The 26,009-nt window shown below is 59.2% G+C and overlaps 11 protein-coding genes and 1 non-coding gene across 12 annotated transcripts; 2 read left to right on the top strand and 10 right to left on the bottom strand.

Annotated features, from left to right (window-relative positions):
* Window positions 1-378: 378 nt before the first annotated feature.
* On the bottom strand, window positions 379-1,772 carry BXZ73DRAFT_104804 (fungal hydrophobin-domain-containing protein; the record flags this gene model as incomplete). Its single annotated transcript, XM_048016023.1, has 4 exons — window positions 379-420; window positions 483-644; window positions 699-1,139; window positions 1,731-1,772. The coding sequence occupies 4 exons, from the start codon at window positions 1,770-1,772 to the stop codon at window positions 379-381; spliced, it is 687 nt and encodes a 228-aa protein (XP_047874337.1).
* Window positions 1,773-3,798: 2,026 nt separating this feature from the next.
* Window positions 3,799-4,313, top strand: BXZ73DRAFT_80223 (fungal hydrophobin; the record flags this gene model as incomplete). Its single annotated transcript, XM_048023238.1, has 3 exons — window positions 3,799-3,990; window positions 4,057-4,218; window positions 4,272-4,313. The coding sequence occupies 3 exons, from the start codon at window positions 3,799-3,801 to the stop codon at window positions 4,311-4,313; spliced, it is 396 nt and encodes a 131-aa protein (XP_047874336.1).
* A 1,229-nt stretch (window positions 4,314-5,542) lies between these two features.
* On the top strand, window positions 5,543-6,467 carry BXZ73DRAFT_52336 (uncharacterized protein; the record flags this gene model as incomplete). Its single annotated transcript, XM_048020794.1, has 4 exons — window positions 5,543-5,708; window positions 5,812-5,880; window positions 5,950-6,138; window positions 6,244-6,467. Coding segments are annotated over 4 exons (648 nt in total), but the record flags the coding sequence as incomplete, so codon positions are not given.
* A 1,152-nt stretch (window positions 6,468-7,619) lies between these two features.
* Window positions 7,620-8,552, bottom strand: BXZ73DRAFT_92004 (N-terminal nucleophile aminohydrolase; the record flags this gene model as incomplete). Its single annotated transcript, XM_048026204.1, has 5 exons — window positions 7,620-7,668; window positions 7,781-8,170; window positions 8,247-8,311; window positions 8,377-8,496; window positions 8,550-8,552. The coding sequence occupies 5 exons, from the start codon at window positions 8,550-8,552 to the stop codon at window positions 7,620-7,622; spliced, it is 627 nt and encodes a 208-aa protein (XP_047874334.1).
* A 292-nt stretch (window positions 8,553-8,844) lies between these two features.
* Window positions 8,845-8,916, bottom strand: BXZ73DRAFT_t166. Its single transcript has one exon. It is a non-coding gene; the product is annotated as a tRNA-Glu (tRNA).
* A 1,689-nt stretch (window positions 8,917-10,605) lies between these two features.
* On the bottom strand, window positions 10,606-11,034 carry BXZ73DRAFT_80219 (uncharacterized protein; the record flags this gene model as incomplete). The annotated part of the gene is made up of 3 exons (XM_048023237.1): window positions 10,606-10,653; window positions 10,713-10,850; window positions 10,915-11,034. 3 exons carry the CDS (start codon window positions 11,032-11,034, stop codon window positions 10,606-10,608), a joined length of 306 nt encoding a protein of 101 aa, XP_047874333.1.
* Window positions 11,035-11,453: 419 nt separating this feature from the next.
* On the bottom strand, window positions 11,454-12,568 carry BXZ73DRAFT_104798 (calmodulin; the record flags this gene model as incomplete). Its single annotated transcript, XM_048016022.1, has 8 exons — window positions 11,454-11,471; window positions 11,539-11,549; window positions 11,615-11,695; window positions 11,768-12,040; window positions 12,263-12,331; window positions 12,369-12,380; window positions 12,448-12,454; window positions 12,554-12,568. The coding sequence occupies 8 exons, from the start codon at window positions 12,566-12,568 to the stop codon at window positions 11,454-11,456; spliced, it is 486 nt and encodes a 161-aa protein (XP_047874332.1).
* Window positions 12,569-13,084: 516 nt separating this feature from the next.
* On the bottom strand, window positions 13,085-14,619 carry BXZ73DRAFT_52318 (uncharacterized protein; the record flags this gene model as incomplete). The annotated part of the gene is made up of 4 exons (XM_048020788.1): window positions 13,085-13,392; window positions 13,801-14,118; window positions 14,174-14,258; window positions 14,317-14,619. 4 exons carry the CDS (start codon window positions 14,617-14,619, stop codon window positions 13,085-13,087), a joined length of 1,014 nt encoding a protein of 337 aa, XP_047874331.1.
* Window positions 14,620-15,101: 482 nt separating this feature from the next.
* BXZ73DRAFT_92001 (AhpC-TSA-domain-containing protein) lies at window positions 15,102-16,123 on the bottom strand (the record flags this gene model as incomplete). The annotated part of the gene is made up of 5 exons (XM_048026203.1): window positions 15,102-15,144; window positions 15,198-15,352; window positions 15,421-15,542; window positions 15,611-15,751; window positions 15,883-16,123. 5 exons carry the CDS (start codon window positions 16,121-16,123, stop codon window positions 15,102-15,104), a joined length of 702 nt encoding a protein of 233 aa, XP_047874330.1.
* Window positions 16,124-16,810: 687 nt separating this feature from the next.
* BXZ73DRAFT_52371 (RNI-like protein) lies at window positions 16,811-20,605 on the bottom strand (the record flags this gene model as incomplete). Its single annotated transcript, XM_048020802.1, has 10 exons — window positions 16,811-17,143; window positions 17,201-17,309; window positions 17,361-18,161; window positions 18,211-18,467; window positions 18,517-18,585; window positions 18,637-19,379; window positions 19,430-19,586; window positions 19,639-19,758; window positions 19,812-19,955; window positions 20,159-20,605. 10 exons carry the CDS (start codon window positions 20,603-20,605, stop codon window positions 16,811-16,813), a joined length of 3,180 nt encoding a protein of 1,059 aa, XP_047874329.1.
* Window positions 20,606-22,224: 1,619 nt separating this feature from the next.
* Window positions 22,225-23,793, bottom strand: BXZ73DRAFT_104794 (uncharacterized protein; the record flags this gene model as incomplete). The annotated part of the gene is made up of 2 exons (XM_048016021.1): window positions 22,225-22,373; window positions 23,625-23,793. 2 exons carry the CDS (start codon window positions 23,791-23,793, stop codon window positions 22,225-22,227), a joined length of 318 nt encoding a protein of 105 aa, XP_047874328.1.
* A 1,185-nt stretch (window positions 23,794-24,978) lies between these two features.
* BXZ73DRAFT_52352 (uncharacterized protein) lies at window positions 24,979-25,855 on the bottom strand (the record flags this gene model as incomplete). The annotated part of the gene is made up of 3 exons (XM_048020798.1): window positions 24,979-25,093; window positions 25,150-25,719; window positions 25,776-25,855. The coding sequence occupies 3 exons, from the start codon at window positions 25,853-25,855 to the stop codon at window positions 24,979-24,981; spliced, it is 765 nt and encodes a 254-aa protein (XP_047874327.1).
* Window positions 25,856-26,009: the final 154 nt, after the last annotated feature.

The raw sequence follows: 26,009 nt of genomic DNA, 5'->3' as shown, positions 1-26,009 counted from the left end.
GGTGATTGCGTTTGAGCGGGCGGCGGTCAGGCCTCAGGCGGGCCCCGGGAGGTATGGGCTTCCATCCACCACGCGGGGGCTCGGCTGTGCTCAGAGCGGGCGCGACGCTTTCTCCGGCTTAGAAGAGCCCCGCCTAGTCGAGCTCTGAGGAGTGTAATTGTGCGGCTTGTGCGGGGGTGGTCTCTACAACGACACCGCGGTGGTTTCAAGTCTTCGTTGCAGGCACATGATAGCGGTTCACCGCGAGAACCATGCTTGGATTGACGAGAACCACGAGAAAGACTGGTAACGACGACAGAGAGCGACAGGTATAGCGATGCGCTGACGAAAGGGGGCCGCTCGAAACCCACAGCGCGCTGCTCGGCGGCCGAAAGACCTTCAGAGAATGATGGGGATGCAGCCGATGTTGATGAGGTTTCCCTGTGTGCGCAACAGCGTGAGCTCGAGGGGCCGTATCGCGCGGGAACGAGACAGACACGTACGGAGGCGTTGTTCTGGCAGCACACCGTCGTCGCAGAGCACGCGTTGCCCGACGCGACACCGATGACGTTGATCGGACTGCAGCCGAGCCCGATGAGGCCGTCGAGGCCGTCTACCACGACGTTGAGCAGGCCAAGCAATATGGACACGCTGGGGTCCTTCGCCTGTCGTGGCTCGTCAGGTGGGAATCGTCTGCGCAAAGACGGGAAGCTACTCACGTCATGGGTGGACTGGCAACACTGGATCGCCCCGGTGTCGCAGGACCCTTCGCCGACGCGGGGGACGATGAGCGCAGCGGAGCCGACGACGGCGAGAGCGAGGGAGAAGACGGCAGAGAGGCGGGCGACCATGATGTTCGGGCTGAGCGGGAGTGCGAGAGGTGTGAGAGTGCGTCGACGCGGATGGATGCGATGCGGAGGACTGGGGAGGCGACTGGAGGGCGACGCGCTCACCTTTAATACGTCGTCGTCTCGCTTCACGCCCGCCTCGTCGTACGGTGAAGGGTCTCCATCGCGGTGCAGGCCGACGCTGCTCGGTACGGCAGAGGTGGTGGGTGGAGAGGAGGTCGGAAGATCGGCCTCCGGCTTGCGGCGTGCATTGCTCGCAAGGCTCGTCACATCGACGCCGAGAGGGCAGCGAGACGAGGCGATTAGCTGTTTCTGTTGGTGGAGGTCAGCGACGTTTGAGCATTTAAGGCGGAATGACTCGTACGCACTTGTTCCTCCTATCGGCTACTACGGCTGGCGAGAGCGACGCACTGGAGGGTCGCGAGAGGGTCCTGATGTTGAGTAGTAGCAGAGGACGAGGCCAGCTCGCACACGGAGCGACCGCAGACAAGTCCTCTCGGCGCGTCTTCGCTCGGCCGGGAACCCCGCGGAAAGCCTGTTCCGGCGTGAGAGGAGGCTTCTTTTGGAGCTCAACTTGGAGCGTCAGCGGGAGGATGCCATTCTTCACGTCTTTTCGATGAGAACACCCACAGCTGAAACCACGTGATAGTACTTCCCCTGAGACAATCTCTAAAGAAACAGAGCTATGAAGGTGCTTTTCGGCGAACCGGAACGCCTCAGTGAATCAACAAGACTAAAGCCTCTTCCAGGTCTTGGCTGCCGCATTATCGTATCCCGTTCTGGCAGGCGAGAGTTTTCTTTCCGGAGAAGAAACGCACGGGAGATGATTCGACGCGTATGAGGAGTCGTGGAGTGAAGTGATGAGCTGGTTGACAGCGGGGAATTGAGAAGAGAATGACATACCCGCTTCAGCCGTTCGAGTAGACAAGGCAGCGCGTGCTCCATGGCATCAAATATCAAGGAAGAACGTCAAACTGCACCACGCTGAGACAAAGCTGCAGGGAAGGAGCGTCAGCGGTGAAATATGGGGCGGCATATATAACCAGGGCCTCCCGCTAGTGGCAATGGCGAATATTTGAATATCGGGAGCGGGCCACCGTGTTCGGAAGCTCAGATCTCAGACATAACGCGGACGTCAGTGCATCACATCCGCCGACATGAACGAAGCACGAGCAGACATGTGACATTGGCTGGAAGAAGAGAAAGCTCGGAGCAGCTAAGTACAGTCGCGAGCCTGCAGGCATCAGCGCCGTGGGAAGCAAAACGGTCGCCGCACCTCGTCGGCCTCGGGGATGCCCGTGTGAGTCGCCTGCAGTTCCTCCCATATTCTGCGCACGCAATTCGTCCCCCCGACGAGCCCACTTGGTGACAATCTCGGGCGGGAGAAGGGTCCCGAACAAGGAGCCCGACATTAAACGCCATTCTAGAGCCGGAGGCTCCCCGGTGATCTGGCCATCGACGTGCAATCCGACAACTTGACATTGACTCCACGTCCCGCGCGCGCGCTGAGTGGGCTGCCCCGCCTGCAGAGCTCACGACGTGGCTTGATGAGACCGATCCGCGGAGTTCCCACTGCAGGGATTCAATTGAATGAGCACGAAGCGTGGTGGTGAGCAGGCCATGAGGCGGTAAGTAGGCGGTTGACATACTGTGTGAACAGGCGAAGGGAGGACTGCGAACGGAAACCCATTCCCGAGCGGTTGACCCAGCTGTCGAGAGCCTGCGGGGTCGTGCGGGCGCGGGCACTGCGAGTGAGACATCGCAAACCTGGTTAGATTCGGGCTGCCTTCACGCGAAGAACGGGGGAATTGGCTGCACGGTCACCGCGTCGCCCATAGACAGAAGTCGCTGGGAGGTGGTGGCTGAGAACAGATGGCATCGGAGAACGCCGGAACACGCGTGCCACTGTGTCCTCGCTTGATTGGGCATGACCGGTAGGCGCTTGCCGCTTGCACACCGACCACGATGTTCCTTCAAGCTTCGTCTCTCGCCTCGGCCGCTGGTCGTAGCACACAGCGCGCACGGCTGTAGCTATAGATTAGACGTACTCAGCGGTTAGCAAGCATCCGCCACGGTCGTGAACTCGTACTGTGATAGATCTCCGAGTCCGTACGTTCCCTCATGGAAATCCGGTGGATTGACATAAGCTCACAGTTTCGGATTGATGTCAACTAGACACAAACCATGCATATGGCAGTGCTTGTGGCCCCACCGTCCATACATTTCGGTCGTTCTCAAGGACGTCGCGCGCGCCTCCTCCGGTAGCCTCTGTACTTCCAGCGCCCAGCGCATGATAGACGCAAGCATCCCTCGAAATACCGTGGAGGTCTCAATGTCGATGTCGTCATTTTTGCCGCGCAATCCGCAAGGTTTTGACGGTGTACCTGTTACAGCGTTATCCGACGTCCGCTGTTGGTACGTCCGGCCTCTGTCTCTGTCTGTCTATTTGGCTTGATCTTGATCTGACAGCGCGAGTCCTGAGGATGATGTCACTCGGGCATTCAACTCGTTCGGCCTTGTCAGGCGGACGAACTTCCGGCGGCACGTTGATCTCCGCGCGGCCCCGGTGCGGGCAGATCTATTCGCGGGCACCGCATTGTGACATGGGACCGCGGTCACCGCCCCCATTCCAAGCAACATTCAACATTCAAGGCAATGACAGAAGACACACGAACGTTCAGACGTAACGTAAAGAAATTCATAGGGAGTCGAGAGCCAATCGTCGTCCGCCTTCTGTGTCCTAGTACTGAACGCCGCCTGCGTCACCGCTATTCATGTATTCAACCGAGCGGCCCCGCGCGCGACGTTGTGCGCCTTGTCGCCTAAGGAGGCGACGTTGATGCGTCCTTGAGGTGCGTCCTCGCGGTATAAACGACCTCATGGGCACTGTCTGACCCCCAGATCCCAGAGCAGCATTCTCCCGCCTCCTCTCCAGTCTACCTAGCGACTCTCAGCACTCCAGTCGATCAAGATGATGTTCAAGACCGCCACCCTCATCACCCTCGCTACCTTCACCACCCTTGCGATCGCCACCCCCTGGAACACCCCGACAACCTCCGCGACATCGACGGTCACGGTCACGGTCACCGAGACCGCGAAGGGGCCCGAGCCCACCAGCTCCTGCACGATCGGGCCCATCCAGTGCTGCCAGTCGACCACGGCCGTAAGCATGCGTTCACAATCGTATCGGATGCATCGACTGACCTCCGGCGCCCGCCCGACATCACAGGCTACCTCGCCTGCAGGCACTGCCCTGCTTGGGCTCCTCGGCATCGTCGTCGAGGGCGTCGACGTCCTCCTCGGCCTCAACTGCTCTCCCATCACCGTCATCGGCGTCGGTTCCGGGAGCTCGTGCAGCGCGACGACGGTGTGCTGCGAGAACAACAGCCAAGTAGGTCGGCTTGTGCTGTTCTGGCCCGCCTGATGCTGACCGCCGAGCTACAGGGCGGACTCGTCTCCATTGGCTGTGTGCCCATCATCCTCTAGTCAAGCACGAGGTCCGAGAGTTGTCGGGACGTTGCCGAAGGGGCCTAGCAGCCTCTCGCAGAGGGTTGCTTTACATATGATCTAGTCAGGACTTTGTCCGAGAGTTTGTGGTCAGGCAGCGTGATGTTGACTGAATCAGTATGATAAACTTCGGAGCTAAGCGCCATTAAGCTATCGCCGACGCTGGCGCCTGGCGCCTGATCCTCCCTTCCTCGACGACTCCCACCACCCGCCTGGTTCCTGAGGCCCGAGGCTCTTGCTTCTAGTTCATGCGCCCTCGAATACATTACCAACAACCCGTAAAGCCTGGGAGATGTGTCCAAAAAGCTCAGTGCCCGCCCTTGGGTAGCGGCGACGATGCAGGCCGATCTGGCATCAGGTGGGCTACCTACCACCGGGCGTCTGATTCTCTCCTCTCATCACTATGGGTACGGCCCCCCTCGTCCGAGCCTTACAGAAGTTCGAGACTCGGCGGCGTTCGCGCGAGAAGGTCTGCTCCGTCAGGCTTTTGAACTCCGAAGACCCGCGCATGAGTTTACCCAGCGGCGGCGTGGGCCGCGAACTTTGAACGCCAGCCTTGCGTGAGTCGTCGCCACCTCGATGCGCGCGCACCCGCGCGCACGCGTTCAACGAACTATTGCCGTCAGACCGTCGCTAGTGAGCCGTCGCAGGGAAGTTCGCGCACGCAGGCCAGCCAACTCGCCAGTTCGCAACACCGATAGGTACGTACCACCTCGTCGGCGTCGGGCGGCCACACGCGTTCCTCATCTTCGCCGTCGTCCTCCCCGGCAGACACCGGCGTCCGGCAATGTACAGGCACCCCTCTCGCAGCGCGGGACCTATAAGATAATAAAGAAGGTCGAGGCGGAGAACGTTTCCCGCACTCCAGACTCTTTACCTCCGCTCGATGCCCAGCAGCGCTGCGCCTGCTTTGTTTCCCCTCTCTCCTCTCGTCCGACCGCATCCTGCGCCCTGAGCAAGAGTCGCGCAGCAATGAGGAAGGCAAACAACGCCCACGCCGCGGCCGCGATGGCGGCCCTTGTCCAGGAATATGACATCTCGTGAGTGCTCGTTCGTTCTTTAGATGTCGTGGGAGCAAGGGAGAGGCTGAATGCGTTTGGTTTCGTCCTCCCAAGGGCGCGGGCCTCGTACATCGGGCTGACTTCTCGAGGTGCGTCCTAGGCTGGGGTCCCGCCATCGCTCGACTGACGCGCATATACTGCCCAGTGTTATACGTGTTTGACTACATCATCACCTTCGACCGCGAGGTCGACTTTGTATGGGGAAAACCACTGGGCCTATCCAGCGTGCTGTTTCTGTTGAATCGCTACTCCAATCTCTTCCTGGCCATCACCGAAACGTTTAATCGGGGCTCATTCCATACTGTTGAGGTGAGTGGGCTGTAACGAACAGCCATAGCGCAATTTGAAACTGACCAGACCGCAGAGGTGCACTATATGCTGTCTTCAGCACCAATCACATGTCTAATCTGATTGAGTTTGCAGCTGTGCCGCCAACATTCGTTTAAACCAGTTGTTCCTTATTTTCACCTTTTTGGTTGTCACTTGTGAGTACGGGTCCTTGTTTTCTGTTCGAGCGTATAGGCGTCCGGGTCGACCCACAGCATTTTTTTCAGTCTTCGCCACACTCCGTGTGTACGCTTCATGGGCCCGGGACTGGCGACCCGCTCTGCCCGTCCTTATTCTCGGTCTAGTGCAACCTGCTATGAGTTTGGTACGCTCCACTTCTGCACGGCGTTCGTACGACTCCCTGACGTTCGCACTAGTATGGCTTCACCTTCACTCGCCCTTCAGTATTTTCAGGGGTGTGCGGCTCAACGGGGGGCACCGACCCAAACATAGGCTATAAACGTAAGTGCCGCCGACCTTCAACACCAGAGGTGCTCACCACGAAGGGTTGTCGGATGCAGTGTTGTTGACGGCGCAATCCGCAAACATAGCGTACGACATGCTAGCGCTCATCCTTCTCTTCGCGAAGACCGCGGCGGGGAGGAGGAGCGCGATGTCATTCGGCTACCACACGAATCTGGCTGGACTCGTGCTGCGAGATGGTGAGCGACGTCGCCTGCGAGATCATTGGGTTCTGGCTGCTTATCTCGTACGACTGTCAACAGGCACTTTGTATTTCCTGTAAGTGTCGCGTTCCCACATGCCGCGGCACGGTCCTGACGAGGTTCTCCGCAGCGCTTTGCTTGCTATAAACATCGCCCAAATCTCCTCCACTCTACGGGTGAGCAGCCCTCTCCACACATCCCCTCTCTCTCTCCGTCTCACCCCACTCCCTGCCTCCGCAGCGTGAGGAAATCAACCTTCCCGCCTACTACAACACCCCGTGCGCCCCACTGACGCCACCTCTTCCGCGCGCCGTCCCATCTAACGCACGCCCCGCAGCATCGCCGGCATCCTCATCTCCCGCGCGCTCCTCAACCTCCGCAGCTTCGCGGACCCCACCCCGCGCACGACGGCCGTCCGCTTCTCGACCGCGATCCCGCCGCTCTCGACCGTTCCCCCGCCGCTCTCCGCCGCGTCCGACTTCTCGAGCTGGGGCCAGTCCGACGACCTCTCCTCGTTCCGGGTCCGCTCCGACGACCTCTCGCTCTACCGCCACCCGCGGTTCGGGTTCGAGTCCACCCACACGAGCAGCCGGTACGGCGACGGCGACGGCGACGGTGGGGGTGACGACCCCAATAGGCGGAATGACGATGAAAACTGGGAAGTGCGCTCCCCGCACGAGCCCCGGGACGGTGGCGAGTCCTCCACCGGGCCAGCAAGGAGTGGCTCCCGCGCGCCGCGCGACGCGGGGCTCGACCTCCGGATCGTGACGGACCCGAACCTGCTCGCGCTCGACCTCGAGGCCGCCGCGGCGACCGCGTCCTCGGAGGGGGGAACGCCGATGCACCTGCGCACGCCGCGAGCGCGGACACCGCCCGGGATTCTGTCGGTCGACAAGGACGGGACAGTGCACTACCAGATCGGAGGAGAAAAAACGTGAGTGGTGAGGCAGGCCCGGGTTTTTGAGTGGAGATGGGTCCTTGAGGGGCAGCCTCCCGTGTACGATTTTGATACCACACCCCACGCAGGCGCGAGAGAGGGGAGACAAGTAGAGGCATAAACTTGTTGTACACGTAGTCGTACCCGCACCGGCCGGTTCCCACAGCCTACATTGTAATCTTTTGGGAGTATCAACACACCCAGGACGGTCCTGGGTACGCGAGAGCCCGAACGAACGAACGGGAGAGCGAAAGCGAGTGAATACCAGATACCAATACATGCGAGTGCGATTAGTCTAGTCCATGCGGCCCTTGAGCGTGCGCTTGATCACTTTGTCCTTGGTCCTGCAGACGCAGCGTCAGCGCCATGCCCATGCAAACGACATGCAGGCCGCGTGTCCCCCGCAGCCCACGATCTCCCATCCGCAACGCAGCAAAAAAAAGTGCGAACACTCACAAAACATACACGACCGCCCCCCAGCCCGAGTACGCGTCCCGGTCGACCGCGTTCATCAGCGTCTGCGCGCACGTCTCGAACAGGTCCTCCGGCTCCAGATCGGGCTCCCACAGGCCTTCCGCGACACCGAACAGCTTGGTCGACGCGGTGCCGGCGACGATGAAGTCCTTGGCGAAGTTGAGGCACCCAATGAGGTCCGCGCCAGCGACGTACGGCTTGTACTCGCCCGACGGCAGCTTCTGCAGCCCGGCCATGACGGGCTCGATGAAGTACGGGCCGAAGCGGCGCTCGTAGAGCGCGGAGGAGACCATGTGCGCGAACGTCTCCGGCTCGATCTCGCGCTCCTCTTTGATGGTGTACATGTTCACCCGGAAGCGGAACGTCTCCTTCCTGCGCGCGGAGAACGTCTGAGCAGGGGATTGCGGGAAGGGCGCGGGACGGACAGACAGAGAAATTGAGAACGTACAGTGTTGTTACATCCGTCGCGAGACCGGGGAGGCCCAGGAATATCCGGTCAGTCATTTGGAAGATCTACGCGAGATGAGGACGAAGGTGCGTGAGAGAGGCGACGTGGAGCGGCGGGTGAGTGTGCGTACCTTCTCAAAGTCGGACGCGATGCCCAGCGCCTGGTTCCCTAGGCGCAGGTCGCAGGCGATGGCGACGCACTCCTTGCCCACCATGGCGATCACGGAGCCACCGTTATAATCCATAATAGACTACACGGGGATCAATGCACTGAGATGGCGAAGAGAACTTGATGAGCAATCACCATGATGAGTAGACGCGAAGATGGAACAAGCGGGAGACAAGTGAGAGAGCAGCACCGTGAGGGAAGAGGAAAAGAACAGTGAGCACTTCCCCGGACTACGAGGCTTGTGGCTGGAACGCGCGTCGCGCGACTGCCGGCGTCTGCAAACGTACGCGTCACCAGCACGTGGAACGTTATAGTGACTGGTCACACAAGCCGTCCCTACACAGTAATTGTCAACGAAAGTCATACATGGGAACCTCCTTGGTATGTATCAACTGAGTAAATGAGAAAAAGATTACACCACAGAATATAATTCCGACACGGGGAATCGAACCCCGGGCTATCGCGTGAGAGGCGATAATGTTAGCCACTACACCATATCGGACGTGCTATATAAATAAGTTGTAAGTATATCAATACACGTTAATCAGCTTGGTGGTTCACAGTACTCAAGGACTAGTTGTTCTCGATCTTTGGGGACCGAATGTGCGGCTCGTGCGCCTTGAAAGCCCCACTTCAATATTTCAATGCCGTTCAGCGTTCAACGTTCAGCACTCTAGCCTCACTTCCCCTGACGTGGACTCCGAGACCCCAAGCACGTCCAATACCTCGAGTGGGCCCGTGCGGAGGCCATGCGCAATGCCAGGGCCCTTCGACGCCTGGAGGACGAGCCGTAGGGGAGTGTATGATTGGGATCGGGGACCCGAGGCCCTTCATCACCTGCGACACACTGAACGCCTAAGTATCTTGAACTCAGAATTGCACAGTGACCCGTGGCGAAGCGGGATGGGCGCCCGGGACGATATTCTCCGGCTCGTGATGGACACGGCCTTGAGCTTGAGGCAGCCTTGAGGTTGCCTCATGAGGCGCAACGGTTTGCCTGCCCGTGCGTGCAGTTGGCGCTTTCAAGTTTCTAGTCTCCCCTAGGCAGCCCTTATCGAATCCTGAACCCCACCGTCCTTTCGTCCCTCCACGGCCAGTGCGTCCAGATCCCCAACCGCTGTCGGTCCCCGTCCGTACGCGATCCACATCGATGTCACGCCGCCCACAAGTCTCGCAGGATGCGCAACAGCCGTCCAAGAAACTCACAAGACAGCCGCACATACTCTTCGAGTCCCTATCCTCCAACTCTTTCGTGTTATCTACCTCCACCCATCGCTTCACTGCCCATTTGCAAGCCTCCACTCGACGCCGCTCGCACATGAACCCTGCTGATGAGTAGTTCATCCTGGCAGCCCCTTTCAAGCTGACACTCGAGCAGCAGCAGCAGCAGCAGCAGCAGCCCAACAATTCAGGGAAGAGCTCCGGCAAGAGTTCGAGCTGCGACTCCAGCAGCAGCGGCAGGAGTTCGAACGGCAGCTCCAGCAGCAGCAGCGGGAGTTCGAGCAGCAGCGCCAACAGCTCCAGCAGCAACTCCAGCAGCTCCAGCAGCAGCTAGCGCTCCAGCAACAGCAGATGCGTCACATACCTCCGGCTGCCCCATCCACTACACTGTCACCAAGCACTCCGACAACCCCTCCTCCCGTCGACATCAGCGCTCCAGGCTCAGAGTCGTCCCCCGTAGCTGACTTCCTCGGAAGCGCCCGTTCGCGGGAGCTCTTCATCGTCGTCCAGCGGCTCGTCCTCCCCGACCCTCCCCCAGACCCGCGGCTGAGCTGGGCAACGCTACCGCGGTAACGTCGCGCCACGGCGATGCGCGCCGCGGCACACGTTCATCGAGCATTCGCAAAATCGGAAGCCTACTACTGTCCTGGCCGCACGTGTCCCTGTCTCAGTTTCTGCGTATAGTCATTTCCGTCGTCCGTTTGTGTCAATCGAAAGACCCGGTTGCATATCCAATCCTTGGCCCACAAAGTACTTGCGACCGGTATCATGTGGGTAAACGTGGAACGTCAATTGGTCACAAATGTTATTCATCTGACACACAGAGTCAGCCAAGACGAGCCGGACATCCAAGGATTAATGGAAATTGCAGGGCGATAGTATCCTGATACATGATGCAGTACATGATTTATGATACAGGCCGGGCTTCTTCAATGCACAATGACTACAAGAATTTAGACCTCCTGCATGTTCACTCGCGGTTGAGTTCCGCGGCCCGGGCGCGCATCTCCTCGCGGCTCTGCGCAGACGTGTGTAAGCCAACAGCTCATCGATGGGTGCAGCAAGCAAACCACTCACCGCCGCGGGAGGGAGATTGTTCGCGATCTGCGGGGACGGGACGTGCGGCTCGCGCGCCTTGAACGCCCCGTACTCGGGGTTGCTGCTCAGCCCGCCTCCGGGCTGGGGCGCCTCGAGGTCGCGCGGGTCGTTCGTCTGCTGCATGCGGGCGTGAGCACCGCACGTGCGTCTATCTGCGCGCATCCACGCGAGCGGGACTCACAGCGGGGTGGGGCTGGATGGAGAACGTCTGCTCGCCCTCGCTCGTGGGCTGCTGCTGCTTGGGCTCGGACTCCGTCTTGCCCGTGGTCTTCTCCTTGATTTTGTTGACGATCGACGACATGATGTGCGTATGTGAGGGGAGGGTTGCTTTGAACGGGGAAGGATGTAAGTGGGTACTGACCTCCTCAGACATCGAGAGGGCTGGTTCTTATACACGCGAGAAGAAGCAGGTGCGGTGGAGCAGCGCGTGCGGAGAGAAGAGGAGTCCGGGGAGAGGCTGTGGTGGCCAGGGACGACTCCGAGTCATGACGTCGTCGCTGCGGTCCGCGCTGCAGGCCTCCGTCATCAGCCGCGCTGGGCTGCATTGTCTCGGACCTTTGACTGTGCATGTCTTGCGCGCAGTGTGGCATTGTGTCACCATCCGAAAATCGGCCGAGCGACGATAGATAATAACGTCCCTCTTATTTGTATACAGAGCGTTCATGATATAGATACCATACAAACGACGGAGTCGATGAGAACTACATGCAGCACTTGCATTTACTTCGAGAGCATCATCTGTGACGAACATGTCAGACGATCGATGGGGGCTAAAGAAAGCGGTGATGATCCGATAGGCTCGTACCTTCACGAACTCTGCAAGACAACGCCGCAGATGACCGTCAGTACAATGCACGCAACAAGAGAAGACAACGACTGACCCTCGTAGTTGATCTGGCCGTCGCCGTCTACATCAGCTTCACGAATCATCTCGTCGACCTCGTTGTCCGAGAGCTTCTCGCCTGCGTCCCCAAAGCGGTCCCGTCAGCGTCAGCCCCGCACATCCTCCACCGGCACCCCGTTGTTGCACGCACCGAGGTTGGTCATGACGTGCCGGAGCTCAGCGGCGGAGATGTAGCCGTTGCCGTCCTTGTCGAAGACCTTGAACGCCTCCTTGATCTCTTCCTCCGAGTCCGTGTCGCGCATCTTGCGCGCCATCATCGTCAGGAACTCGGGGAAGTCGATCGTGCCGTTGCCGTCCGCGTCGACCTCGTTGATCATGTCCTGCAGCTCCGCCTCGGTCGGGTTCTGGCCCAGCGAACGCATCACCGTGCCGAGCTCCTTGGTGGTGATCGTGCCATCGCCGTCTGCGGGAACGTGCGTCAGCTCCAGAGGCCCAGACAGACCGACAGCGCGAGAAGCGGGAGGACCGAGAAGCCGCGTTAGACGGTCACGGGATGGGCCCATCGCGAGCGCAAGGCGCGATAACAGATGTGAGCCGCACAAGGCGCCCGCTGGGCAGAGGGTGCGCGGGGCTCGAGGGGGAGGGGGGCGGGCGCAGTCGATGGCTGATGGACGCGCAGACTCACCCTTGTCGAAGAGGGAGAACGCCTCCTTGAACTCTGGGGGCGCAAAGGGCGCAAGGGTCAGCTCTGCCGCTGCGAGGGCGGCTCAGCGCATGTGGGATCTGCGTACCAGAGATCTGCTCTGCGGAAGGGGGAACAAAAGAAGTCAGACGGGAGCACGGGGGCGGGGCGCGTCCACAAGCACTCACCCTCAGACTACAATGAGAGAGCACGATCCGGTATCAGCGCACAGGGGCAGCGAGGGCGGTCGTCAGGAGCGGGAGCGGGCATGGGTGAGCGGCCGCGAGGACTCACAAGTTGGTCGGCCATCGTGTGCAGGGGTTGGGTGCGGGACGAACGAGCGGAGGGGGCGGGTTATGAGGAGCGGGGAAGAAGACGGCGGTGCCCCGCCCAGCAGCGATGCAGGTCGCCCAACGATCTCTCGGCAATCGCCAGACGCGCGCTCAATGAGCCAAATCCGGCAGCGGTCCACACCGCTCGCCTTATCTGCCTCCGGTACCACAGCGCGCCGCGGGCCAGTGTGCATTGCATTAGCCCTGGCCCGCGCTGTTTCGTTTCCTCCGAGTGCGCGAGCGCGAGCCTGTGCGGGACCGTCGCACACTTCCAGGCACCCGCGAACTGCACTGCTTCGAGGCTCTGGCGATGAATATAATCAAGAAACATACGATACACATTGCGATGCGTCGTGGGTGCGTCATTGTTCGCGGAGAACCCTCGAGCTCGTCCCCGCATCAGCTAGCATCACCGCTGCTCACACCGCAATCTCCGTCCGCCTCGCGCAATCTCAGCCGCGCTACTAGTCTCCTCCGCCAAGCGCAGCCGCGCTCAGTCCCACTCTTCGTCGTCGTCATCCTCTTCGTCACTGTCTCCCATCCGCTTGTTGCGGTCCAGCAGCGCCGCCGCGAGCGCCGCGGTAAGATCCCCACCTGCGCTCGCTGGAGCGGCCGCCGCAGGTTCGGGTGCGGCTCGCGGCGGAGGGGCCGAGTCGCTGTCGCGCTTCTTGAGCAAGTGCACGCCTGCACCCTGGATGGATGCCAGGAGGGCACCGTGTCCGTCCTGAGGAGGCGACTCTGCGCGCGCGCTTGAACCGCCCCCTGCGGGAGGAGGTGGCGGAGGCGGAGGCGGAGGGGCTCCTCCCATAGGCGGCGGAGGAGGCGGCGGCGGCGGCGGCGGCGGAGGAGGTGGTGGTGCCCCACCAGTGGGAGGGGGTGGAGGAGGCGGAGGCGGAGGAGGTGGAGCATTGCTCGTGGATGGGGGAGGCGGAGGTGGGGGAGGGGGTGGATGAGCAGCAGACGGCCTACCAGGCGGAGGAGGCGGAGGGGCAACTACAGGTCGAGAAGGAGGTTGCGGAGGAGGTGGTGGTCCAGTCTTCGGGCGCGTGGGGGGTCCCCTTGAGGGCGGCAGCGGCGGCGGCGGCGGCGAAGCCGGGGGCGACGGGGTAGCGTGTGCGGGAGGATGGACGACACGTCCCGGAGTTCTCGATGGAGGTGTGGGAGGAGGTGAAGGTGGTTTCGCCGCTGCATGTGGCGCAACGTTTCGACGGGGAGCTGGGGGAGGAGGAGCTTTCTTCTTCGCGTTGGGATCCGGCCCCTTCTGTTGCGCTTCACGTACGAAGTCTTTGATGAAGCCCATGTTCTGCTCCAGGATGTCCCTCGTCACTCCGTGGCCTTCGAGATTGACAAGGAACGCATCCCACGACGGATCTACGTTGGTTGAGGTGAAGCCCTTGTCTGCATCGTACCCCATGTGCGCAACGTGCTTGAAGGAACCGGCTGCAGGTCCTGAAATCATCGACTTGTCGATCTTGCCCCCCTTGGCCGGCTTCGTCTTCTTCTTCTGGGTGCCCGACTTGGATTTGGCTGCATTGATACAGCCGTCAGAAACCACTCGCATATCCGTGACGTTTGAACTTACTAGGACCAGTCTTCTTCGTAGTAACCTTCTTGTAAAACGTCTTCGCCTCGCTGTCGTCTGAGAACACAACCCCAACCATGCAATCCTGCAGCCACACGCCCATCAGCACACCAAGAGACATGTCACGTCAGTGAGCCACTCACATCTCCAGAGAACGAATGGAAGAACGGCCGGTCCTGGAAGTACTCGAAGCCCTCGTATAACTCGTGCTCCCAGATAATCCCCCTCGTCCCGGCGAGGTCGACGAGCTTGAGGTAGAAGACGCCCTGGGTGTCGCGCACGAACGCAAGGGCGCCCTGGAGGCCCGAATAGGACCACTCTTCCGGCTTCGGGTAGGCGTAGTAGATGCGCGCGAGCGCGGCGGTGAAGATCTTGTTCGCTGGTGAGTTCACTGCCGACTTCACCTTCGTCTTGTCGTCGTTGGATAGCGTGGATTGGGCGGGCATAGTGGAACGCAGGAAGGGTGGGCGAGAGAGGTAGCAAGGTGGATGGGTGGGTTAGGAGGAGTCAGACCACACCGCGGCCTGTGCACTGCGGGCACGAAACAAGACAGTGGACGCGATGACGCCGCAGCGCAGGGGCAGGGATGGGCGTCTCGCTTGTTCCGCTTGGCGGAGAAGGCTGCCGAAACGGTGTGCTCGCAGCGGAGCGGGCCCAAACACACAATATGGGTTTCAGCATGGCCCATGCCGGCCCCCCAAGAAAAATTTAGAGCCTTGAAAGCCTGCTAAAATCACTCTTGCGGTCGCAATTCAGCCGTTGGGTGACGGAAGAGGAGTCGAATGGCAGATAAAGTGATAGTGAACACACGATATTACACATATCGAAAGCAACCAAGATAGCTCGACAACAGTGCTACATCAGCAGATAACATTTAGACAGCATCACACTCCGACACGAGAGCAGCTCGCTAGAAGCGAGGGAGGTGCTATGCCCCCAAGCTCTGAATGAACTCCAGAGCAAGCTTCGGGCTGGTGGAATGATCAGCATACGACCACCTGCTGCATGCACCCTGATAACGCACCTATCGGCAGGCTTCACAGGCATTTTCTTCTCCAGGAGCTTCCCACCTTTCTCGAAGATGAAATGGCTCCGCTTGGTTCTGCCCCCCTCGCCCGCGCCCAAAGCGGATATCAGCACACGCTTGGGGTCAGACAAGAGCGGGTATGGGAGATGTTTCTGTGCGAGGCAGTCGAGATCAGATCACGAAAACTCGCATTGCAGATAGCGAAGCGAGTGATAAGCACCTTGGTCTGCCATTTGGTCTGAGCCTCGGGTTTGTCCGCACTCAAGCAGTATACCTCGTAGTCGACCGCGGTGAAGTCAGGATATATATCCCGGAACCCGCAAGCCTGTTGAGTGCACCCAGCTGCAGAAACAAACGTCATAAATGTTAGGAAATACCCCTAGAGAAACACTTGAAGGAAGAACACTTACGGGTATCGGCCTTGGGGACGAGGAAGAACACGACGCCCTTCTCAGCGGCCAGAGTCGCAACGTCGACGTCCTCGTCCTTCTCGGTTTTCAGCGTGTACGAAGGTAACACGTCGCCCACGCTGATCGGCTCGAGAGCAGGTCCTACAAAACGACGACCCCCGTCAAAAATCGCGAACTCGCGTCCCGAAAAAAGCGCGAAACCCCCACCTGCGTCCTCAGCCGCAATCGCCTCCTTGCCCCTCGTCTGCCCCTCGCAAAGTCAGCTCCCTCACGTATGCACTCAAAGACCGCACAACAAAAACCAACCTTCTTCACCGCCGGTGCGTCCCCGTCGTCCGCAGCGTCGCCCTCGCCGCTGTCCGCCGCGTCCTCGGCGGCCCGCTTCTTCGAAGGCCGCTTCTCCTTCGCCGGGGCCTTGGGCGCAGGCTCGGCGGTCTTGGGCTGCGCGGAGATGCGCGACGACCGCCGCGTCGGCTCGGAGGGCTCGGAGGTCGACATCTTGCGCGGGGGCATCGTGTAGGGTGGTGGTGGTGGTTCGGGGTCAGGCGGCCTCAAGGCCCTAGCTCTGCCTGGCCCGTGCGTCGTGGGCGCCGCTGCCAGGCTCTGAACAGAAGGCCGTCCGGGCTATCGGGGCTCGGGCGGGGCGATTACACGCGTCGTTTCGCGCGCCGCACATTGAATGGAAACCGGGGACGTCTCGCAGGAACGCGAATGTGGGGGGCGCCGCAGGTGCGAGCCGGCACGGTATGTCCGTCTCAAGAGCACTGGATGAGGCGAGACGATTTTCGCGATGCCAGGGCAAGTACTCATGTCTGATGTATTCGGAGAGGATGGAACGGCCACCGATGGACAACGGTCATTGTTCGCGAGAGCTAGCATGCTATAGATTAATGGCTATGTCCAGAATATATGACCATGTAACGCTCGACGTCGATCGCCAGCCAGTACTAATGTGCTCCTGATGAAAGAGACAGAAAACAGGTCTATGATATAGTGTCGGTGATATCGTGGGGACTGCATGGCCTATGCAAGAGCGAGGTGACTGAGAGCGAAACGTCGTAGATCACTGATATAAGATACCATAACGTTCACCGAGGGCACCAAAAGGCAGCCCCGAGTTAGGATGTCGTGAATGTGTTCTGCAATGCAATGTGAGGCTTGGTCACAGAGATTGCGAAAGCGCGCACGTGCCTTGATAACTCATGGTGCAGGCTCATCAGCCTCCGCGATGGAGCTCTGGGACGCTCTCCTGCCAAACGGTATAACTGCGGAAGTCAACACGGGACTCCCAGTCGCAGGGGTGGGCATGCTCTGCGTGCGCTCGATGGGGGACGCTGTCGGCGTTCCTTGGCTGCCAGTACTGCTGACCGAGAGTGTCGACGACGACGAGCGCATGCGGCGGATGTACGGCCTCGGCGCGGGCTTGGGGCTTTCCGTCGGCGTCTGAGGAAGAGGAATGTCTGCAGGGATTGCGTCTTCTGCGAACTCATCGACCAGTCTTGGAGGAGGGCGCTCCACCATAGCCTCAAGGAGCTGTCCATGATGATATCATGATGAAGATATGCACCCAAGAAGATATAAGGTACGTACCTCTTTCCGAAGCTCCTCACCCGCGTACTCTCCTTCCATCTCTTCTTCTGTCAGCAATACAGCACCCTTCCGGAACACTTCGCCCTCTTCCTCGACGAGTAAGCGCGACCTGTGCCAGTATTCAGTGAGGGACAATCTGAAGATGGGCAACGACACTTACAAATCCTGAGGCGAGACACCATCCTCAACCTCCTCAGTTTCTGACACAACAGCAGGATGCTCGCCGTCTTCATCGTCAGACTCAGTGATGAGGAAGGTCGGGCTGAGAATGCTCTCCACTGGCTCCGGCTCCGGCTCAGCGCGGCCTTTGCCCTTGTCCACGCGCGGCGTGATCGGCTCGTCGTCTTCGTCGTCTTCCGGTTCCGGGGCATCAAGTGATGACGAGCTGCTGCCTTCTGGTGTGTGGCTTGCATGCCCATTGGTGGCCGCGCCGCTGATGTCCAAGCTCAGACCATGCGGGTTCAACCGCTTGGGCGTCTGCTCCAGCCGCACAACAAGTGTCATAAGCTCGTCGTTGAGGGTGAGCAGCGACTCTAGTTGCGACGGGTCCGCCGTCATCTCGATGGTTGAGACCAGCCGCTTCATCATCTCCCTCGTCGAGCCCACCAGCTCTTCGTCGTGCCTTGAAGCGGGTGACAACGACAACGAACATGAAGGTGTGCGGCTGAGCAAGTCTTCGAGCTCCTTCTTGCGCGCGTGGACCTGCATGACGAAATCGGACTCGGTCTGTTCCGTGGAAGCGAGGATGTCAGTTGACGGGTCCAGGAAACGAGGAGGGGAGACGCCAAGGTGCTCATCGACCTTTTTCTTGTCGTCCTTCCGAATGGATTTCGCTAACTCGCTCTGCTCAATCATGCCCCAGAGGCCTTTAGCCTCGCCTCTGCCGCTCGATCCACTCTGGGAAGCCTTCTCGGCCTCTTCTGTATTCCGAACGCAAGACTCGAGGATATCACGGCACATGCTAGGGAGGAGTGAGAAGCGCAACAACGTATCATATAATCTATACTCACCGAGCCATTTCTTCATCGCTGGGAGGGATGTTGAGATCCAAGCAGCGCATCACATGATTCGCCTTCAGTCCGGAACTCAGAGCCATGACGCCAGCTATGTCGATGCCATTCATGGTCAAATCCAAGTGCAACAACGAAGTCGACTCCGGAAGGAACTCCGCGAGAGCGATGGCGCCCGCAGAAGTCATTCCTGTTGAAGACAGGAATAGCCGTTTCAGAGCGCTATTGAGCGTGAATGCAGTCCGTAGGGATTGGATCTACGTAGTAGCGTCAACACCAGAAGCAGTCACAGAAGGAGGTACGTACGCCTTCCAGACCAGGCCCACAACAGGGGTTCTTGCTCAGATCAAGGGTCTCCAAACAGGAGTTGTATTTCTACCCAGGACTCAGAGATATGTCACGAGAACGCAAAGGATCAACACTCACCAGAGCTTCTGCAATGGCCACAAGACCCTGAACATCAAGCTTGTTCTCACTCAAGTTCAGCACCTTGAGTGTGCGATTACGCTTGAGAACCTGCGCGATGTAACTGACGCCATTCCTGATGTCATTGCCCTTGAGATCCAACGTTTGTAGTGCGCCTAACCGCGGGAGGTTATCCAAAGCGCGGACTTGCTCCAGCAGTGCGGCACTCGGAGCGTGCTTGCTGGGGCCTTCGGCGCTCCTTCCATTACTATTCGCCTGCGCGATCCGCGGTGGAGGCGGAGGGTGGCGAGCAATGACACCTCCCTGGGCAGAAGACGCGATGATGGGCACCGGCCTACCATTTGATGCCAAAGGGTTCGTATGTCCTGGAGTGGGTGCCCCCACCGACGCACCCCGCTTGGATCGGGGAATGTAGGGGGTGTATGTGGTTTGTGGAGAGGCGGAAGGGTGGCGGGGTGGAGGAAGGACAGGGCCTGCCTTGGGTGGTGGCGCAACCGGGGTGTTGGATATAGGGAGGGAAAGCTGCGGTCTTGTGGGGGTGACCGGGGTAGAGGGAGGTGATAAGAACCCGGGGAGATTCGTCGTGGATGTCGCCGGGGATGGAGGTGTTGAGCCGTCTCCTGCGGCGGGGAAACGATCGGGGTAGTCCTTGATCATGAGAGCAATAGCGACCGCGCCTGTTGCGCTGATCCGGTTGTGCCTCAGTGATATGTTCCGCAATGACGATTTCCGCACAGCGTGCGCTATGCGGTAGATGAGTTCCAGCTCTGGAGTCGTAACTTTTTAGACTCACCAAGAGTATCAAGGGCTTGCGGTTTGAGCTGGCAGTCATCCAGCCGCAACGAGATGATGCCTGGGGTAGGGGCGTCGGGCAACGCCACCACGATGTACTCGATGGACTTCTTCTCCAGCGCATTTTGCGATAGATCCAAGAACTGCAGGGACTTGGCCTGTAAAGCATTTGTGTGCCATTACGCTGACTGAGAGGACAGCACGACGTACTTTCGTCGCATATGCTCCGATGAGCCGGAAGGCCGGAATCTTCATGCGTCGGTTCGACGCTACTGACAAGAACGTCAGAGTGTTGGGAATCAGAAGGGCATGGAGTATCGGTTTGAGGACCTGCATGTGCATGAACACGGCGGCGCATCTGCAAATGCAAGGAGTCTGCTCACCAGTTCATCAAGGTCACACTCCTTGAACACTAGCTTGCGCAGTCCCCACTCGATCGTCAACACGTCCGACAGAACTGCGGCGGTGCCAACGTTCAGTTGGATACCGGACAAGTCCACCGTTCGCGGGAACATACGCCCACCGCGCTACATGACATGACGAGGGTTTCAGTGACGGTCTCTTCCTTCGAGAAATATATGGTGCGGGGTGCAATGTGGGGAGCATGGGACTGTATACACCATGCGCCTGATGACAGGCTCTCATTCTCGCAGGCGATTACGAGAAGGGAAGCTCGCATGTGGTCCCGGCCACATTATATGCGCGGAGGACAGCGGACGGGCGCACGTACCTTGAAAGCAATGGATATAGCGGGGTCAGGCACCTCCTCCCGGCCAATGCAACACTCCCGATAAAAGCCCTCGACCTTGTCCATGCTCCACCAGTCGTCGTCGAACGTCGAGTCGGTGGAGGCATTGTTCCCGCGCACGATCCGCCGCCGCCGCTCGAGCTCGCGCTCCTCAATGGACCGCTTCTCTTCCTTCAACGTCGGGGTTGACGGGGGATTTGCCGCCAGGATGGGATAGACCGTGGTCATCTCCGGGAGAATGAAGTGAGCGCGCTTGAGCGGACGGGACTCATCGTTTGCGGCGGCGCCCTGCTGGGCCTGTGTCGGGAGGAGTTTGGAGAGTCGCGCGAGCGAGAAGAACGACTGCTGCGGAGGTGGAGGGCGCTTCAAGATGGACTTGCCGGGTATGGGGATGGTGACAGCAGACGACGAGGCAGATGGTGAGAGCATTACTGCATCTCAAGACGTGAGGGAGGGCAGGCGGGGCAGGGAAGACGATGGCGGAGGGAGTCGCAATCGTAATGGCGAAAGCGAATGATCAGGCCTTCAGCTTCAAGCCGGTAGCTTGGCCGGCGCCTGTTCAACAGACTATCAACGTCATGTAAGTGGGACATTGATCAGGCTTACCCTGATTTCTGGCCTTTATAATGGAAGCTTATTGATTTCATTAGTACTCACCTTGGGGCACGGGATTAACGAACGTGGCAGCCACGTGCAAGTGTTCGGCCCGTCGGCGCATGGTCCGACTGCCCAGACCACCGCGCCGCCGATCAAGTTTGCTCCCCGAAAAGAGTGGGTATGCGACCACAGACGTTCTGTGCAGCATCGCGTCTAGACCATCGACTAGTCTGTACGAAGAGCAGCTGAAAGTGGCCTCGAGGCCACAGTTCCGCCGAGCCGTCGCGCCGGTCGAGGCGGTACCACCGCCTTCCAGCCTTCAAAGCGTCACGGTTCGCATTTCATTGCGCACCCGGCCTTGAGGCTCGCTCTGATCACGTCGAATCGCGAGGCAAGGCGCGCGCGTTGTTAAGGCCCAGAAGAAGTCAAATAGCACTCAGGCAATAATATCATACTCAATAGTGGCGGGGGAGCCAGTATGGGGTCCATCAGCAAAGTAGGCGCGGAAACGGTAGCGTCTGATAGTGCACGGGGGCATTCGTAACGTACGATAGTTAGTGATAGCGAAGACAATAGACGGTAGCTGAGCATCCAAGTAATGCAGTAACTTGTAGTGTATTATCGTCTGCTTCTTCCGCTATCAAATGATGATCGATTCTCGCGGACAGGGCTATCATTTCTGAGTGCGCGCGCGACCATATACCGGTCATCTGCGGCGCATTAGATGATAGCGCTACATGATAAAACGTCAGATTTAGCGGAGGGGATGACAGCATCATGCAGAACATTATGGTCTTCCATCGCACACTGGGGATCACATATTACGCAGAGAGTACAATCCAATTGTGCAATAGTAATCCATGTGGGTAGATACGAAACAGCAGGTATCCTATACAATGGACATAAGAGCAGAATAAACGACTTACACAGTCAGCGATGTGGGCGCGTCCTTGAGGCCTCTCAACCAGCAGTGAGCACATCGACATAGTACTCCTGTGATGCATAGGGTCGTCCCTGCCATGAGAGTGGTCAGTAACGGCCTGTAGAAAATGCGAATATATATAGTGCTCGCCCAGTGATAGAGCAGTCAGTGTGGAGAGCACGGAAAGGCCGGTCGAGCGCGGCGAGGGGCGCAGTGGAGGGGCGCGGGGAGATGGTCGTGACGGTGAGCATGGATGGCCGTGTTTTCATCGTCTTTCCTCCTCACTCCAGTTTGTGGGGAACTCCTCAACATGCTCGTCGTTCGGAAGCGTGGTGAACGGGGAAGGGGAAAGCGAGGAGGGAGTGGTCAGCGGGAGTGGCCACGGAGAACGTGGAGGAAGCGAAACTCACCTGGGTGAACTGGGACACGTTTACGAACCGGATCATCTCCTCGACCGAGTGGCCGACGGGGACGTTGTCGATTGCGGTGGTTCAGTTGTCCGGCCCCGCCGAACGCACCTGAGGATCCCCTATGGGTCGATGATGAAGAGCCCACAGAGGGCGATGCCCTCGTCCTCAACGAGCACGACGTAATCAGGCGAGATGGACATGTCGCGGTGTGCGACGAGCAGGAGCCTGAGGTTTGGACCGAGACCGCCCTGCTTGCGTGGGGAGGTCGCTCAAGCGATGTGTGAGTACTGCAAGTTGGTCAAGGCAGCTATGGACGAGCGGTCAGTGCGGAACTGATCTCGGTGGAAAAGGGAAAGGAACGCAACCCGGCGAGCCGCTGCTGCTACAAAACGGGCTGGTGCTCGGGGTGGACGTTTCGCGCGCATTCAGCAACACCTGCCGGAAGTGGTCGCCCGCAGGTCTAGCAGCAGAAGCCCACGAGGCGCGGGCTCAACCGTGCGGTGTCCTGACATCCTGCTCACCTGCCAGCCTGTGTGGAAGTTCTGAAGACGTACCTGTACACCGCACTCCCACTGAGTGGCTGCCGCAACACCTCCACCACATTTCCTTACATCCCCGATTACAAGTGGAGTCACTCGGGACTGATGTAAGAGCACACGGAGCAACGTTTACACTGCCGGCGAGGCTGAGGAATCAGCGTGAAGGGGAGGAGAAGAGGCAAAAGAGGAATTTCACACCGCGCGCGGAGGGTGGCCGTGGCCATAAGCGCTTAAGCACCATGACTTCAAGCTTGATTGCGTTCTGGAGGCGCACCAAGCTCGCGCGGTTGAGGAAAAAACATCGTGACTTGTGGTGGGTACGAGGAGGCGAAAACGCAGGGAGTGGGTGGTCATGTTGGCTTTGTGGAGGTGGGAAGTTGAACGTACCGGGCGCAGAGTGGCGGTCATGAGGGCGACGAGACAATGATGGTCTGCGAGAAGTTGTTAAAAGCCACATCAATGTCGATAGAAATGTGGGCACTGTGAACGAGATGCTTAGAGCAAAGGGAGGAACTCACCATGTCTTGATGGATCACCCGCGAGCGTGAGTGGCACATCGCGCTGAGGGGATGATGGCGGTCGCAGGGGAAGTCCAGTAGGCGCGCACGCGCGCACACGCGCCCATGCAGTCTGGCGACCGAACGGAGGCCAAAGCGGGACGCCACTGCGGCGCCGCCGCATCGAACCACGACAATTAGCAAGAAATCATCATAAGCAAATTTTGCCAGACCACAGACTCTTCGTCGTCGCTAACACCGACTGTAGTACGTCTTCCCAAGGATGTATATACCTTGACTTAACTTTCGTATTCGCAACCTGCTCACTGCCCTCGCCCGTGCCCCGTGCCCCGTGCGCCGCGCGTTCGCCGTGCCGCGCGTGACTACGAGCGCGTCGAATAGGAGGAGGAAGAGGCGGAGGCGGGTGATTCACTCGTAACGGTGGTGGTCCGCGGGATGGCCCTTGCTCTCGCCATCGCCCACGCTTCGCTATTCCGGCCTTGAGCGGTGTGGTGCGGACGCCGTTGACTTGCGCGCGGTCAAAGCCGTCGGCGACAAGAATCGCGATGCAGCGGGACTTGGTCGTTGGCTCGCAGGGGGCTAGGCGGGCTGAGAGCGCTTCAAAGCCCGTGAGCCAGGTGTTGGGCCGCATGGGAGGGTCGGAAGAAACGCGCTGATCTTTGACATGTGTAGTGCAAGCGAGATAGCAGCTAGCTCGACGCGGGCTAGACATTCGCCATGAGAGGGGGTCACCAGTGTACCTTGGAATACCCAGGTGCGTCGGCGCCGCGAGTATGGACAACACGCCGGGCGTCGGACGAGCAGGGCTGTGGTGCCCAAACGACCCGGCGCTGCGATGAACTACTCACTGACCGTCTCGCTGTTTGGGAACAGGGTCGCTTCAATACACGCGAGGGGGAGATGAAATGCGCACCTAATGTACAGAGAAGCACGCCTTAAGTCCATTGTAAACATGAGACGGAACGTGAAAGGCCGAGACAATGCTAAATTGGTGAGCAAGGACACGAGATGTCCGCAGTCGAATAAATCATGTCCCAGTTGTGTCCCAGAGAAGCAAACATTCTGATGAAGAGGATACACATGGAAAGACCAGGTTCCGCAGAACAACGAGAAATTAGAAGAGATGTCAAGAACAAATTTGGGGAACAGAGGCCCCGGATGGGAGAAGGGGAGGTGGTGAGGCTCGCCGTCGCCGGACTGCGGCGGACTCCATCCGTAAGCGGTACAGGCGCCCGCGCTGACCCGCGTATCCTCGCGCGCACCGCGTTCTCTGCCGCGCGCACCGCGTTCTCTGCCGCGCGCACCGCGTTCCCTGCCGCGCGCACCGCGTTCTCTGCCGCGCGCACTGTTCGCGCACTCGCGAACCGACCGTATGGCTCATTACGAACTTACCATGCACCCCGCGCGCCATGAATCACCCTTGGAGGGGCACATGATCGTCTACTATCATTATCATATCATCGACTATAGCTTTCCGTCTAAGCTACTAGTGCCTGTAGTCGATCCATCATAACCTGTATGCGGCCACGAAATATGATCAAACGTCATATCGAAGACGAATGAATATCAACTGCTACCGTTCTGCCATCATCATTTGTCGCGCAGACAACAGACGGCCTGTCCCGATCTGGCAGAGTCGCGTGCTATCGGGCGCTACCGTTAAAAACACCTTTTCCTGATGTCGCGAAGGTACATTGGTAGGTATGAGATGCTACAATACGGAGGATCCGGCCTCGAAGACAAGAAAGGTGTGGCTACAAAAAATCACGAAAATAACGATACAGATCGGATTTGTAGGAGTGCGCTTGGCTTGTGATCAGTACACATCCATGTACTCTTTGCAGCGACCATACAGACGGGCCCAGCGGCCACCGTCCCATTCGCGGATTCGAGCCCAACAGTCGTGGGGAGAAACCTTTTCGACCCAGATCCTACCCACCGGTGTTGAGCTTGGCGAACGGACTTCCACGGGGAGAGTGGTACTCACAGCACGGAGCACAGGGCAAAGTCGGCGTACGAGACGTCGCGCCCCATAACGACGATGCCGTTCCCGTCCGAGTTGTTCCTGTCCAGGATACCCGCAAGGAAGTGGAACTGCTCCCGGACTGCGGCCCATGCCTGCTCGCGCTGGGCGCTGGTGAGCTCGCCCTGCCCGCCCGCGGCGCCTCCACCGCGGCCCTCATGACGGAAGTGGGCCTGGCTGCGTTCCGGGAGGCGTTGGTGCGTGAGCGGGACGAGGATGGGAAGGAGAGGCTTGGCGAAGGTGTCCTGGACGTAGTGGGCGAAGAGCGTCTGGAGCGCGCGCGATCCGTCGGGGTACACTGGCCGGGCAGGATACGTCGCCTCGAGATACTCTGCGATCGTGTTGACATTCGAGAGCACCACGGGGGCGTCGGGGTTCCGCAATTGGTCGACGATAACAGGGAGCGTGTAGACGGGGCGCCCGTCAGACTTTTGCGAGGTCGGGATGGCACCGAGGGTGCGCAGCGTGGCTTCGACGTCAGAGAACTCGATCCATTGCGTGTGGTAGGGCAGCCGTTTGTAATTGAGGATGAATCTATGGGTATTAGCGTTTAGCCGTCGGCAACTAGAGACGGGAACGAAGCGGCGAACCTAATACGCCAAATGTTGGGGGCCCAGGGTTGAGGGATAGTAGAGTGGATGTCGTAGAGGGTAATAATAGAGTGAGGCATAGTGACTTGAGGGGAGCTGAACATGTCGCACATCGTTTATGAAGAGGTCGGAGAGAAGTACGGTGATGGAGAAAAAGTGGACACAAGAGCACAAGGAGCACTGATGAGCGGGACGCCTTCGGTGACTCCGAAAAGCGAAAGCCGGCGTTGAAGT

Source organism: Epithele typhae, assembly GCF_022376455.1.
Source record: "Epithele typhae strain CBS 203.58 chromosome Unknown BXZ73scaffold_56, whole genome shotgun sequence".
In the NCBI taxonomy this organism is placed as follows: domain Eukaryota; kingdom Fungi; phylum Basidiomycota; class Agaricomycetes; order Polyporales; family Epitheliaceae; genus Epithele; species Epithele typhae.
Note: the sequence above shows the minus strand (reverse complement) of the source record. Positions and strands in the feature narration are given on the sequence as shown.